Genomic DNA, 14,621 nt, shown 5'->3' on the forward strand with positions numbered 1-14,621 from the left:
GCCGGGGTAGGGCTCCCAAGCTCCGGCAGAGGGGTGCGGCGGGGGGCGGCGCTGCAGTGCCCGCAGCGGCGGGCTGGGGGAGCTGTGCCCGTCTGTCCCCCAGGCTTGGTCGGGGACCTGGCAGCCGGGACGCCGCTCCCTCGCCCGGCCAAGCCAGGCGACGCGCAGCCAGGCGTGCCTAGAGCGGGCTCCGGCCCCAAGGACTCCCGGGCACCCGGCCGGGGAGGGCCCGGGAGAAGCCAGTCCCGCGGGCCAGGGCGTCCACGGGCGCCGCCGCTCTGGCCCGCCCCCGGGGGTTGGGGTGGGGGGGGTGTCCCGGGCCGCTGGGCCCGCCCAGGTAACCCCATCCTCGGCCCGCCCCCGGCCCGCCCCCCCCGGCCGCCCGCCTCCGTCGCCGCCGCCGCTGCCGCCGCATCCCGGCTCTGGGGCGGCGCTGACAGTCTGGTCCGCGCCGGGCAGCGGGCGCAGCAGCGGGCAGGGCTGCCGGCAGGCACGGAGGCAGAGCCTCGCCGCGCGCGCCCCGGCCCGCGCCCGGCGCCGCGCCCCAGCCCGCCTGCGGGGCGCCCACCTGCCGCCCGGACGGGAGGTCCCCCCACACCCGCCCCCGCGGCCGCAGCCGCTGCCCGGGGCCGGCGCCCGCGGCGGCACCATGAGTCCCCGCTGGTGCCTGCGTTCACTGCGCCTCCTGGTCTTCGCCGTCTTCTCGGCCGCCGCGAGCAACTGGCTGTAAGTCTGGACCCGGCCGGGCCGGGTGGGTGCCGGGGCGGGGCGGGCCCCGGGGGCCGCGGCCGGTGCCAGGCGGCGCGGGGGGCAGCGGGCGCGGGGGCGCCCGGCAGGTGTCTTGGCCGCGGGACGCGAGGCTCGACCGCCCTGTGCGCCGCCGCCGCCGCCACTGCCCCGGCCTCCCTCTGAACACCCCTCTGCCCGCGTCCGGCTCCCAGCTCAGGGGCGGCAGGGGTGGTGGCGACCGCCCGCACCCCGAGGCGGCGTGGGGAGCCCGGGAGCGCAAGGGGCGCGAGCGCGGGACGGCGGCAGGGGCGGGGTGCCGGGTGCTGGGCGCAGCCCGGGCTGGGCTGACAGGTCGCCGAGCAAGCGCATGACGGGCGAGGACCCTGGCTGCTAATAGCAGGTTAATCCCCGCCGAAGTCCAGGAGTGAGCTCCCCGCGCCTAGCTGCCCGCGCGGCGCTGCCTTTTGGGCCGGAGGCGTGCAGGGACCTGTCCTGCTTGGGGGCCCAGGAGCCGGGATAGAAGCAGGGAAGAGACCGGCCGGCCGGCCTCCGGCAGCTGGCGCTGGCCGGCCTTGGTTCTCCCTGGAGCAGGAAGAAACTCCGTCCAGAGCTTTAAGAGGCAGCAGCCCCCGGCTCCCTAAGTCTCACCTAAGAAGAGGGGGCAGTGACCGCTTGTGACCTGTTTCTCCCTTATTGGGCTGGGGCTGAAGGTTTGCTGGGGGCAGTGGGGGATTCTAAACGGATGAGCTTCCATGAGTGGGTGGCAAGGAAGCAAGAGGGCCCTGGACCCGTTCTTCATCCCCCTTAGTGATGGTTTTCACCCCTGCCCCAGGCTTCACCCTGGTCCCCATTGCTTCTGCCCAGAACTCTGCCCCCATCGGCCGCTGTGGCCAGTGGGGAGCCAAGCTCCAATATTGATCTGAAAAGCATGAGGTGGGAAGGGGGATAGCCAACAGTGTAGCTGGGGTTTCCATGGAGACAGCGGGAGAGGAAAAAATTCTCTCTGCATCAAGACCAAAGAACAAATATCTCCCATGAAATTGCCCCGAGTGTCCAATGGCTGTTGCTATGAGGTCATTGCGGCCGCTGGGGCCCTGCAGGCTGGAAGGAGTGCGTTTGCTGGGGTCAAAGCCACCCAGGGCTTGGGGGACGGAGGTGATGTGGAATTCTCCCAGCTGTTCTGAGAGCGAGAGTGAGCGACTCCAAGGCAGCCCAAAGTGGCTGTGGAGGTTTTGTTTTTCTTGGAGACTTAATTTGATTAACACTTCAGGGGCAGTGGCAAAGTGTACAGAGACCAGGGTACCACCACCTCCTCCTGCTACCCCTCGGCAGGCCACCCCCCCTCCCCGCTCCGAGTGGGGCCTGGGGGTCACAGAGCCAAGGAGAGGGGCTGAGTGGGACTTGGGGAAGTTCATGGTCCCTGGAAAGCATGGGTTCAGAGCCAGGGTCTCCAAAGCCAGCAGGAGCAAGAACTGGTATGACTGGCCCAGGGCTGAGGGCTACAAAAAGGCAGAGGAGGAAGCGACAATTCAAGGGTCTGACCCAGGCCTTCCGGGAAGAGCGAGACATCCACAGTGGAGTTCTTCAAGAGCATCTAGTGTTTGGGCTCATTTTACAGATGAGGACACCGAGGCCCCAGGAGGGGCAGCTACTTGCTCATCTCAGAGCAGAGAACTGATCCCAGATGCTCTGACTTCCAGGCAGTGACATACCTCCTTCCCTGAAGCCGTCCCAAACTTAAGCCAGAGTGGCCCAGGTAGTGTCACTACCCACCTTCAGCCACATCCAAGCCCCAAATCCCAACCAGGGAGGCTGCTCCAGCTTTGGGTCATGCAAACCGTGGGGAATTCCAAGTGGGGTGGGGTGAAGAGGGGCGGCCTAGAAGGAGAAGAGAGGTTGGCAAACCTGTTCTCTGCAGCCGCGATGGTTCAGGTTGCCATGCAGCAGGTCTCCAGATGACCCAGCTCGCTCCTGCTCCAGCCCGGGCTTCAAGCCAAGGGTCTCTGTTCGGCCCAAGGCAGGAGAAACAAGGGGCTTCCCAGGACCCCCGCCAATCCAGAAAGGCTGTGATGGAGAAGAGATCTCTGGGCATATTCCAAGACTGGGTCCATCCCCAGGTGAGGGACTGGGCCAGCTCTGGGGGAAATAGATGTCACAGCCGGGCCTCCAAGGAGCTTGGAGGAAGACAAGGTAAAAGCAGACCACGGATGCATGAGACCGTGAACATGCGGTAGCTGTCGGAGGAAGGAGATGAGTGTGAGCTGGAGCGGTCACGGAGGGGACTTGGCCTGAAGGTTGTAGAATCCTGACAGCAATCATTAGAATAGATCCTCTGAATCTGAATCCCATTTTACAGATAAGAAAATTGAGGATCACGGAGGTGATGGCCCGAGTCACCTGGCTGGTAAATGGCAGAGGCGTCTAACCCAAAAGCTGCCTGTAGAAGGAAAAGTTTCTGGCAGGCAGATGTCCGTCCAGGCATGATGGCTGGCACTGTGTCTTTTCCAGCCATGCTGGAGGTCTGGCCCCAAGAGGATGGCTGGCAGCACTCTCAGAGGGGCAAGGCCGGGGTGTCCACTCCCCTTCCAGTACCTGGAATCAGGCTTCCGGCCAGGGCCGGCTGGCTGTCCGGTTGCAAGAGCTGATGCTGTCTGTTGTCTCCGTAGGGCGGGTGGCCTGGCGGAGAGGCCAGGTGTCCCGCTGCGTGCAGCTGTTGGGCAGGATGGAGCTTGGAGCTGGGAGGGCTCTGTAGCCTGAGGCCTGGGCAAGCCCAGAGAAGCTAGAAGCTGTTGATTAGACTTGTGTCTGGCACCAGGAGTGAGTTGACAGCTTGTGGCAGCTCCCACCACTGAGGGAGGGAGAGAGGGAGGGATGGATGAAACAGTCCATCAGTGGAAAGCCTGGATCTTCCACAGACCTGGGCTTGTAAAAGTCTCTGCGTGTTTCCCCCGGCACGGGGGCCATGCTGGAAGTCAGGAGACTTGGTCCTCAGAGCTGGGTGGCCTGGGATGGCCTCTTTCTCCCTCTGGGCCACAATCCTCAGCAGATTGTTCTGAACCCCAGATAGAAGTACTGGAAGAGTTAGACAGATAAACTAAGATAGAATAGATAAACTAATATTTTATCATGGTGGATTTCCTGAAGAAAGGCGATGATGTGCTGAGCTGGGGCCCCCTTGGAGGCCCAGTAGGCACAGCCAGGGGGCCTGTGCTACATTCACAGGTCGTCCAGCAGCGTGGCAAGGGCAGATGGCATACAGTTCCATCCCAGGTCTGCCCCTGACCAGAGGGGTGACCTCGGACAAGGTACTTACCCTCTCTGAGCCTCGGGTTCTTCATCTGTAAAATGGGAGAGACACGTGAGGGTGCTGAGGCTACAGAGAGAGCCCACAAGCAGAGTAACGCCTGGCGTGCTGGGCCCGTGCAGCCAGAGCCAGCCAAGACATGCAGTGCCGGCCCCGCAGCTAAAGGCATGGTCTGTCTGCCCCAGGAAGTGTCCCCCTAGTCTCTGGCTGAAACCCCCGCTCCCTTCTAAAGAGCAAAAGCGCACCCCCGTGGGTCCCCTCCTACGGCCCTGGGCGTTGAATTACAATCGCTGGCACGCCCATGGCTCTTTACAGTTTGCACTGGGATTTCTCTCCGTTGGTACTTGGGGCCTGTGCTGTGCGTTGTTGAATGTTTAGCAGCATCCCTGGCCTCTCTACCCATCAGACACCTGTAGCGCCCTGCCGCCCAAGCCCCCCCCCAACCCCCGCCAGCCAGGGAACCACCAGAAATGTCCCCAGACGTTGTCAAATGTCCCTGGAGGGCAGAATCACCCCTGGTTGAGACTCAATGGCTTACGAAGCATTTTCACACCCATTTCCTTATAAGAACCATATAACCTCTGCCCCTTCCCCTTCAGAGGAGGGAGTCCATATTCAACCCCACTTCAAAGGCCCAGAGGTGCAGTGACTTCCCCAAGGGACATCCTGCATGGCAGAGGCAGTACTTGACCTGCTCTCAGATGTCCAGACCTCGTGGGTTTCCATCCTCTCCTTAGAGAACTGTTTCCCGTCACATGTTGCTGTTTAGCCTTCCAGTCGTGTCCCACTCTTTGCGACCCCCCATGGACTGTATGTAGCCCACCAGGCTCCTCTGTCCGCGGAATTCTCCAGGCAAGGATACGGGAGTGGGCTGCCATTTCCAAATAATGCGGCTCCTCTGCAAGGTGAGAAACCTCCGGAGGCCAAGGCTGTGGCATGAACACCTCCCAGCAGCCTCAGTGCCTGGCACATGCCGGGCCTGTAGTAGCTTCTCAGTCAACATTTCACGAACAAAGGAAGGACAGGCCTGTTCGCTCCTGAGGCTTGTAAGTTGCTGTCACATCAGGCCCCATCAGATTGGGCCCTCCCGCTTTGAGTGGGAGGGAAGCTCTGCCTTACTGCCCCGAGCCACGGGTGATGCTCAGATGTGCCAAAGTGGGTGTCAGGATGCGTGGCTGTCACCCAGCAGATGCGCGGCTCTGGCCCACAGCTCTGGGCCAGGGCACCCACTCAGAGCCAAGCTGAGAGCACTTTCTCCCCTTACCCTCCTCTCGGGGCCCCGGGACCAGGCCTGCCTGAGGGGTTTGTTCAAGCAGCAATCATGGCCCAGCTGTCTGCCGTGGCTTGACTTTCTTCCCTCAACCCTGGATTAGCAATTGAGCAACTCAGCATCTGACAAGACAGTGCTCCCCAAACCTGTTGAAACTCGCCCAGCTTGGGCCCTGTGGGTGCCTTGGGAGAGCTGAGCATTTGCACCAAGCCTCATCCTCTCGTCCCCCGCTCTGGGAAGAAGGGCTTGGTCTGAGCCAACAGGGCATGGAGTTGGCCAGGGAGCCACCGATGACGGGGGTGTGGAGGGTGACAGTTGCCCACCCCATCACCCCCACTACAAACAAGCCTGCAAGAACCACTCAGCGGACTCAGCTGGGAGGCGGGGCTGTGACCCCATGGTTGCTGTCCAGATTTCCACAGGAGTTGCCAGGTTTTATCTCTGAGTCCTGAGCTGCATCTTCTGTGATCCAGCCAAAGCCGGGAGAAGGCTCGCTCCCTGCCGTGACCCCCAGCTCCCCCTCTCCCCCTCCCAACCCCTCTCTGCCTCCCCCGTCTCCTGGCAAACTCGAAACCAAACTCTGTTAGTTCCCTGGCCAAGTCAGAACCCCCGCAGCAGAGGGGACCTGGTCTGAGAAAAGAGGCGAAGGGCGGGGGGTGGCGGGGAGTATAAGGAGGGAAGGAACCACCCCGACAGCTCTCGGCTCACAAGAGAACTTGGAGAGGCCCCTTAGAAGCATCATGACACCGCCGATGAGACCAGAGGGGCCTCTTTGCCGCTGTGACTCCGAACAGTCCTCTGGGACCATTTCTCACTGTGTTCACACACAAGTCACTGCAGAACTGGATCTCAGGAACTCCTCTCCAAGGACTGGAGACTGCAGGGTACTCTCCTTGAGTCAGGGATGCCCAGCTGTCCTGGCACCCCAGGGCTGAGAGGATGGAATCTCAGCCATCAGAGTCAGAGGTTCTTGGAAGTGCTCAAGTCAGCCTCCTCCAGGGACACCGAGCCTCCAAGCAGGAGGGCGAGTGCCTGGCGAGCCCTGTTTGATGACAGCGAGCACTTCCTCGTCCAGACAGCTTCTCCATCAGGTGCCGTGCTAGGCACCTGGGGGTCACAGGGCACAGCAGTGGTACAGCTGGAACCCCACTCGAGGTCTCTGACTGCTTTCCAGACCTTTCCCTGCGGCAGGTAAAGCAGGCCTGCAGCCCACCCCCCTTGCCCGGCATCCCTGCTGAGGTGACAGGCGACAAGGGAGGAGCCCAGGTTTTCCCGCCAGCCCTGTTGGGGTGCGAGTGTGGGCTTAGCCACTGGCTCCCCCAGGCCTGGGCCTTGAGCAAGGGTGTACCAAGGCCGAGGAACTCGCTAGAAACCCAGAGACACAGGGCATGAGCCTCCCTCCAGGGAGCCCACACTGCCCCCTGGACAGCTCAAGCGGCTTCCCCATCTCTCCTGGCATCCCTCCCCCAGGACCCCCCAGCCCAGCTGGGGAGAACCACTCAACAGTGTGATGGCTCCAAGGCAGGCAAGGCACTCCAGGGAGGAGGCTCGGATGGGTCTTTGCAAGGGAGACGCTCTCTGCTGGCAAATTCGGGGGTGAGCCACGGTCAGGAAGTGCCTTAAATTCAACGCCCACTGGGCCCACAGCCACACCTTCCCCTAGAGAGAGAAGGAAACTTCTCCCCGCCTGGCGCAGCTCGGGAACCAGCCAGGTTCAGGTCTGAGCTGCCATTTGCTGGCCCTGAGTCAGCCACCAGCTCCCCCGGGAACAAATCCTGTGAGATGGGAAATAAGAAATGGGGAGGGGGGCGGGATGCCAGGAATGGCAGGTAGGGAAGTGGGGGAAACATGGGGGTGGGAGTAAGACGTCGAAACGGAGGAAGAGACAGACAATTCTGGGACTGTAACACTGCAACGATAACCCATCTTTTTTTCATTGAGGTAGAGATGAAGAAACATGCAAAATACTTCAATGCTGATTCGTCACACATGTTCAGCTAGACCACCCTGTTCTGTGTGCTTGCTCTGACCCCTTGCTCAATAGATGTTTCTTGAATACATTTAAAAAAATAAAGAGAGAGAAGATCGGGGTGCTGAAGCTTCTGAGGATGGGGAGTAAAGGGAGCCAGGGATCCCAGGAGATGGGGGGGCGCAGACAGCACCCTAAGGCACAGGAGCAGGGACTTGGGCTGCAGGGAGGCTGTCATTCCGCTCGCAACTGAGGGAAAGCGCTTGGGGCAAAGAGAGCTTGACGTGGGCACTGAGAGCTCTATGGAGCTAAACTCCGTCTGGGGAAAGAGTGGCATGGAGGTAGCGCCCACCACCCCACGGCCCCTGCGGGCATCTCCAGGGCCAGCCCCTCCTCACTGGCTACCCCTGAAGGGCTTTCAGGCCAATGGCCGCAACTCCTTCCGCCACCTGAGAAGCTGCAGAGGTCACAGACCCAGACACTGTCCAGGCAGCCACGTAACCTCCAAGGCATCGTCCTCTCCAGCACCCCTCGCCCCTGAAAGACGCCTTCACGGTCAGGCAGGAAAGACACAGGGTCTCTAGAAAGACCCATTAATGGAAGAATAAGACTGCCTTCCTCAGACCGGTGCCCACTGATGCCAAACCACCAAGTCCTTTGTGCCCTGGGCCGTCGCTGGACCCTGATGAGCCAGCCCAAGTTTAGAAGCCGAAGGACCTGTTTTCAAGTCTTGACCACCCCTGAATGGCTGCACAGCCTTGAACATGCACCTCTCTGAACCTTGGTTTCCTCATCTGTAAAACGGAGGGGATGATACCCACCTGGAGAATCCTGCATGAATTTACCCGGTGGCTCAGTGGTAAAGAATCCACCTGCAACGCAGGAGCCACAGGAGACGCAGGCTTGATCCCTGCATCAGGAAGATCCCCTGGAGGAGGGCATGGTAACCCTCTGCAGTGTTCTTGCCTGGAGAATCCCATGGACAGAGGAGCCTGGTGGGCTATGGTCCATGGGGTCACAAAGAGTCGGACATGACCGAAGTGAGTTAGCACACACGTGTCCATGTAAGGATATAGTGGAGCACATGACTGTTGTTTGAGGAGCAAAGTGACAAGGGGTGTAAGGTCCCTCTTCCTGTCATCTAGTCCCAAGAATGGTTCCCAGGTGCCCTGGGCACACCACTATCTCTGCCATCCTCATGCCTGGGTCCCCAGTTCCAAATCTCTTAACAGCACCATCCCCCGAGTCCTCAGACCGCCCGTTCCTAAAGGACCCACCTGACGGGCCAGAACCACTGAAGACTCCATCGGGAGACTCCGTTAACCATCCACAGTTGGGATCAAGGCTGAGGTGATCCACTGTCCCCAAAGGGCACATGTCCTGCCCTCTGGGAGGCTCAGTTGAAAGAAGGGCTGGGAACCCAGGTGGGAGGGAGCGGACGGAGCCAAGCCAAAGAAGACAAATGAGCCGAACCAGCCTGGGGTCCCCCGGAAGAGTCCACAGCTCAAGGGACTAAGGAGAGGCTTTGGGAGGGCACGGATGCTGACGCTGCTGATGAGCATACCAATGATAAGGAATAAAGATAATATATAATCGTGTTGCCAACAGGACAGGAGTGCCTGCTGTGTGCCTGTTTAACCCACCTCAGCCTCTGGAGATCTGAATGCTTCTTCTCCCCACCCTAGAGGGGAAGACACGGAGGCTCACAGCCCCTCTCTTGCAGCCAGTAACATGGAGACAGGATGCTGACCCAGTCTGTCCATCTCTCTTGGGCAGTGCCTAGCGCTGCCTGCCACGGGAAGGGATGAGAGTCTCGGGACAGGGCTACTACGGCGACTGAGACTGCGGGTACAGAAGCCCTCCAAGGCCTGAAAACAGCTGGGGATGTGGACGGCTCCTGGGAAACCAGGGACTCCCCACCTGCCAGGAGTGCCGGGGGTGCCCAGACGGGTCGCAGACCCTCTGTCCCTCACCCGGCTGCGTCTCCCCGGGCGGGCAGCTCTCCGATCAGCAGGCACCCGGTTCCCTCGGGCTCCTCCTCCCAGTCTCTTGGCCTCCTTCCTTCCTGGTGTCGCCCGGCAGGCACGACTGCTCCTCGGGAGGCTCTAAATGCGGCCTGGGCAGCAGGGAGGCCCGAGGGAGGAGGGGGTAGAGAGAGGCCCGGGCCGGCCTCCCAGCCCCCACCTGCCCCCCCGGGGGCCGGGACCCAGGGCACTGACCTGCCCGGCCTCCCAAACGCTCCAGCAATTTCCCATCCCCGGTCCTCATGACTGCGCAGATCAGAGCCGGGGCAGGAGGCAGAGAGGTGCAGATTTTCCTTTAGGAATTTTTATATATATATATATATATATATATATATTTTTTTTTTTTTTTAAAAAAGCCAGCAAACCTGGAAAAGCTTGGGACAAGCCCAGCTAATTTTAGTTTCTAATGAAAACAGCAGGTGGCTGAGAGGATCTGATCTCCCTGGCAGGGCCAAGGGCCCTCCGGCCTCGCAGGCAGCAGGCACGGGCCGCAGGGAGGGCCTCCTGGGAGGAGCCTGGCCGACCCCGAGCCCCTGCGAGAGGAGACGGGCACGCGCTGGCTGGCAGCGGGGCGGCCCGGGGTGGGGGGTGGGGGGGGTAACCTGATCGATGGCACGGCTGTGGCTGGAGTCCTGGGTGGCCCTGGGCAGCAGGTGGCAAATGGCTAAGACTGTGCTCAGCAGCGGCCAGAAGCAGCCTAAACAGGGGCGATGCAACCCCAACGAGGGAAGAGGCAGGGGTGGCCCCATGCTCCGTGTCTCCCCCAGGAATGGCCTGTGCACTTGACATCTGAGCCAGGCCCAGCCCCAGGTCAGAGAGCAGCACGCGTGTTTCTGGGGGAAAGGTTGAGCCACCTGAGGGTGTGCGGAGGGCATTCCTGAGGCCCCTGGGGCCAGCTTGGCCTTGCCCCCTGGGCTCTCTAAGTCCTCCGCAGGCCCAACAGCCAAGGAGCCCCCAGGTTCTTCGGTCACCCCCGCCCTCCCCTCTCCTGAGCACTTTGCAGGAGGGGAGCTGAAGGGATCTCATGAGCACAGGGCCCTCCATCTATGCTGCAAGCATTCACTGAGCACCTTCTACGGTCACAGCCTGTGCTGGACGTCGGGGAGGCCACAGGCTGGACACACACCGAGCGGGGCGTGACACCCTGCAGCTGTCGAGCGAGGCAGATCCACAGCCGGGGTGCAGGGGAGAAAAGGGCCCAGTGTGAGCTGGGTTTGCATTCCAGCGTTGCTGCTCACTAGCTGTGTGACTCTGGGGTGTCACGCCCCCTCTCTGGGCCCCAGTTTGCTCATCTGTAAAACGAAGCCAGGCATCCTAACTGAAGAAGCAGTGCGGGCCAGGGCCCATGAGGCTTGGGGTCCTAAGCCCCCCGCCCCTTCTCCAGTCCCAGTCCCATTTCAGTTCTGACGTCCCGCCCTTTCCAGGCAAGAGAGAATTGGAGGGTTTAGGGTTGTGCTGCTCTTACCATGGAAGGGGTCAGCTGAGGGGCCAGACGAAAGCAGGGGCTGGGGGTGGTGGGCATTGGTGCCAGCCTTGGGGGGCAGGGACACTCCTCAACAGAAGAGCTTTCTCAGCTTCTTTCTGGAAGCCATCCCGGTGACTCACGGCCGTGGCAGGCCAGCAGCTCACCCCTAAATCCCTTCTACTGTTATTTCAGCCTGTGTCCCTCGTTGAGTTCTGAGCGGCGGCAGGGGTAGGCGGGGGGCGGGCGGAGGGTAGAGGGCTCCTCTGGTCCGTGTCCCCCGTCTTCAACGGCAGGGGCTCCCTCTATCAGCCTGCGTGGGATGGGGCCAGAGGCCTCTGCGGCTTAAACCCCTCCATCCTGCGGGCTCTGACCCTTTCGTCTGCAGTAGTACCCTGAAGAGACAGGCTCCAACAGGGCAGGGACTGGTCCAAGGTCGCACCGTAGGCGGGTGGCTCCGCCAGGCCTCCCCAGCTTGCTCGCCCTGCCCGGAGAACCCCCACCTTGGAACAGAGGCCAAGCTTCTGCACCACCTGCCCTCCCCTTCCCCCAGCCCCTCGGCAAGACACGAGAGGGGGGCAGAGCGGAGGTGGGGGCCGGCCAGCTCTGTGCCCCCGTGTCACCGCCCCCCCACCTTCTCCTAGAAGCCAGCCCTGGCATCTGAGCAGAAAAGGATCCAACTTGTAGGCCCAACTCCTAGTCCCCCATCACCCTGCGGCCTCCCAACGTGGACCTGGCCCATGGCCAGTAGCCAGGCTCTTGGCGCCCCCTGCAGGCCAGGAGCGCCAAGTGGTGCCAGCCCCACAGCTGGGCTGGGGGTACCGTGGACCCAGATAGGGCCCCCTCCCCTTGCAGAGGCACCCTCCCGCGGACCCTCAGCCGTCTTTCCACCCCCGTCTCCCTTCTGAGGAGGCCTTGCCCAGGCCTCACAGGGATGCTACCAAGCCTCTGTGCCTCCTCTGGGCAAAGACTGGGAGCCTCCTGGGAGGCAGGCAATGGGGGGAGAGTGAGGGGGTGTGCTGCCTCTCCCTAAGATCACCCATCTCCACCTCCCGAGTTGCTAGGGAAGGGCGAGAGCCTCAGCATCACGGCGCACCCAAAAATCAGCTGAGAGCAAGACGCAACAGCCATGCCACAGCAGGTTAACTTCTCCCAGCGGCCTGGGGGTCAAAATCACTACCTCCACTTCCCGGATCAGGAAAGCCAGATGCAGGGAGGCCCAGCAAGCAGGGCACCGGTGCAGCCGTGAGGAAGAGACAGCGCGCCAGAATCAGCTTCCCGGGGGACTGGGGAGGGAACACCACCTGTGGTCACCCTGGGCTTCCCCTAAAGCTGCCTCCAGGTGGGTGCCAGCCTGGCTTCACAGCTGCTGCGGGGAATGTGTTCAAAAGCCCATACACCCACCAAACTCCGCCTGGAGTGGGGCCCAGACACCCGCGCTCTCGGCAAACCCCCGCAAATATTTTCCTGCACAGTTAGGTTTGAGAACCATCACTCTAGTCCAGCCCCCATGCCCGACAAAAAGAATCCAGCTGCTGGTGGTATGCTGCCAGTGGGGAGAGCTCGGCAACCCACAGGTAGCCCACCATCTATCTACACCTTGGCCCATGTCCTTAGGTCCAACGAACCCAGCTCCCAGCAGCCTCTGCCCACCGGTGACATTCAAGTCCTTGAGCCACTTAAAAGAATATTGTCTCTACCAAAGGCTTTTAAGTCAGGCAAAACCAGGGTCAAGTCCTGGCTCTGCCTCTTACTTGCCGTGTGACATGGCATACAAGGCAAAGTATCTGTGCCTCAGTTTTAACCTCTGTAAAATGGGAGTTCATTGGCTTGCTGAGGATTAAATGCAATCACGTAAGTAAAGTGTTAGGCTTTACTGATTAAGGGCCGTTGCTGTTGTTGTTTAGTCGCTAAGTCGTGTCTCTTTGCGACCCCAGCATGTTAGGCTTCCCTATCCTTCACTATCTCCCAGAGCTTGCTCAAACTCAAGTCCATCGAGTCAGTGATGCCATCCAACCATCTCATCCTCTTTCGTCCCCTTCTCTTCCTTCCCTCAATCTTTCCCAGCATCAGGGTCTTTTCCAACAAGTCGGCTCTTCATATCAGGTGGCCAAAGTATTGGAGCTTCAGCTTCAGCATCAGTCCTTCCAATGAATATTCAGGGTTGATTTTCTTTAGGATTGACTGGTTTGATCTTCTTGCAGTCCAAGAGACTCTCAAGAGTCTTCTCCAGCACCACAATTCAAAAATCATCCATTCTTCGGCATTCAGCCTTCAAATTAGTTATTCTTATTGCCATTGTCATAAAAATCTCCCTTGTCTTACTAGGATTTCTGTGTGATTTTCTATCTGGGTACCGTGCATTTATTCATTCCTTCACTTGGCAAACAGATGTCACACTCACACCCCATTGTCTGAGGCCCTGGCTCAGACCATCTTTCACATACAGGATCTCTGTAATGGCCTGACAACGGTTCCTTGACTTGGCCATAACTGGTGGTCACCCCCTCACATTACAGGTGGGAAAACTGAGTCCCAGAGCGGTGACCTTCCCCCTTTATCCTTTTTCTGATAGAAATCTGTGCAGCTTCCCTTGTGAGACGCACCAGCATCTTCACCTCCACCCCCGGAAAACCACTGCTCCCGCATCAAGGAGACCTGGGTTGCTGGGTTGGTTCACTGTGGAGTGTGGTGCAGCAGGACACCTCCTCTCTTTATATTCAGAGCCCCTGATCTGTGAGGTTGGGGCTGAGCCTGAGGGTAGGTAGAGCTGGGGTCTGAGTCTCCTGTGGGAAGTTGGTGGGACGGTCCCTTTCCTTCTCTGAGCTTACCAGTAACATAAGGAGTCTGGACCAGACCATCTGTCTCATTCCTGAAGGCTGTGATTCTGTGCACTCTGCTGTATCTCCAAGAACCTGGGAGGCAGCACCTGGCAGCCCTGCCCTAAGAGGTGGCAGGTGCACCTCCCAGTGAAGAGATAGAAAGGGAGGCCTTCCAGAGTCCCCACTCAGCTCTCCTTCCACCATCAGACTGCTACTTGCGTGCCTACTATGTGCACTGGCCTTGGCCAAGGATGCTCGGATGGGTGGGTGGGGACAGGCTGAGGGGCCGAGTTTGGAGCACAAGCCTCGGGGTCATCCAGACCCAGACGCAAGGCAGGCCTGCTCTCCCTTACAAGTCGGGTGACTCTGATGGCCACCTCCCTGCTTTGAAATATGACCTGACACTTAGTAGGTGCTCACTCTTCCCTTGCGAGGGAAACCGCTCTTCTTCCTCACAGGGTCTTTCCCCAGCTCTGCTCCCACCCCAGTGAGCATCCTTGTATCTTGCTCCAGGGCCCCTTGCATCCTGGCCCAGATCACAAAATCATCGTCATCAGACAGGGTAGAGCCCTCTGGAGCCCTTACGGAGGAGGACAGGCAGGGGAAAGGCCCATGGGGTCGGAGGGGTCTGAAGCTTGGCTCTGTCACTTGCTACCTGGATCCCCTTGGGCGTGTCACCCTCTTAGCCTTCATGTTGGAGTCCATGAAATGGGCACAATAATTGTCAACTCATAGATTGGGGGTGAAGTGGGTTTGATCCCTGGCTGGGGAACTAAGGTCCTACGTCCCATGTGGTGTGGTCAAAAGATTACAGAGTCAAAACAGTCACGCTCTGTCCTCCGCTGAAATGGGTGCAATGAAGCCCCCTCTCACATGTACCTGGTCGCAGAGTGCCTTGACAGAAAGCTGTGTTATCTGGCCTGGGATCCCCTTCCAACCCTGTGAGGTGGGGCAAGTGCTGATGCCTCATCCCCGGGCGGTGAAGAATCCAGAGGCTGAGCAGGGAGCCTTTGTTTTCAAAGCTCACACGCCCTCATTGCC

General features: G+C 60.1%; 1 protein-coding gene across 3 annotated transcripts in view; it reads left to right on the plus strand.

The window, feature by feature from the left end:
- Positions 1 to 563: 563 nt before the first annotated feature.
- Positions 564 to 14,621, plus strand: part of WNT4 (Wnt family member 4) — a 28,182-nt gene continuing 14,124 nt past the window's right edge. Inside the window, exon 1 of one of the 3 annotated variants that reach the window (XM_027521065.1) lies at positions 564 to 726. In XM_027521065.1, coding sequence (XP_027376866.1) covers positions 650 to 726 — 77 coding nt within the window. In that variant the 5' untranslated portion in view covers positions 564 to 649. The remainder of the gene's footprint in view (positions 727 to 14,621) is intronic. The other 2 variants (XM_027521062.1, XM_027521053.1) reach the window with 2 other exon arrangements.

Source organism: Bos indicus x Bos taurus, chromosome 2, assembly GCF_003369695.1.
Source record: "Bos indicus x Bos taurus breed Angus x Brahman F1 hybrid chromosome 2, Bos_hybrid_MaternalHap_v2.0, whole genome shotgun sequence".
Classification (NCBI taxonomy): Eukaryota; Metazoa; Chordata; class Mammalia; order Artiodactyla; family Bovidae; genus Bos; species Bos indicus x Bos taurus.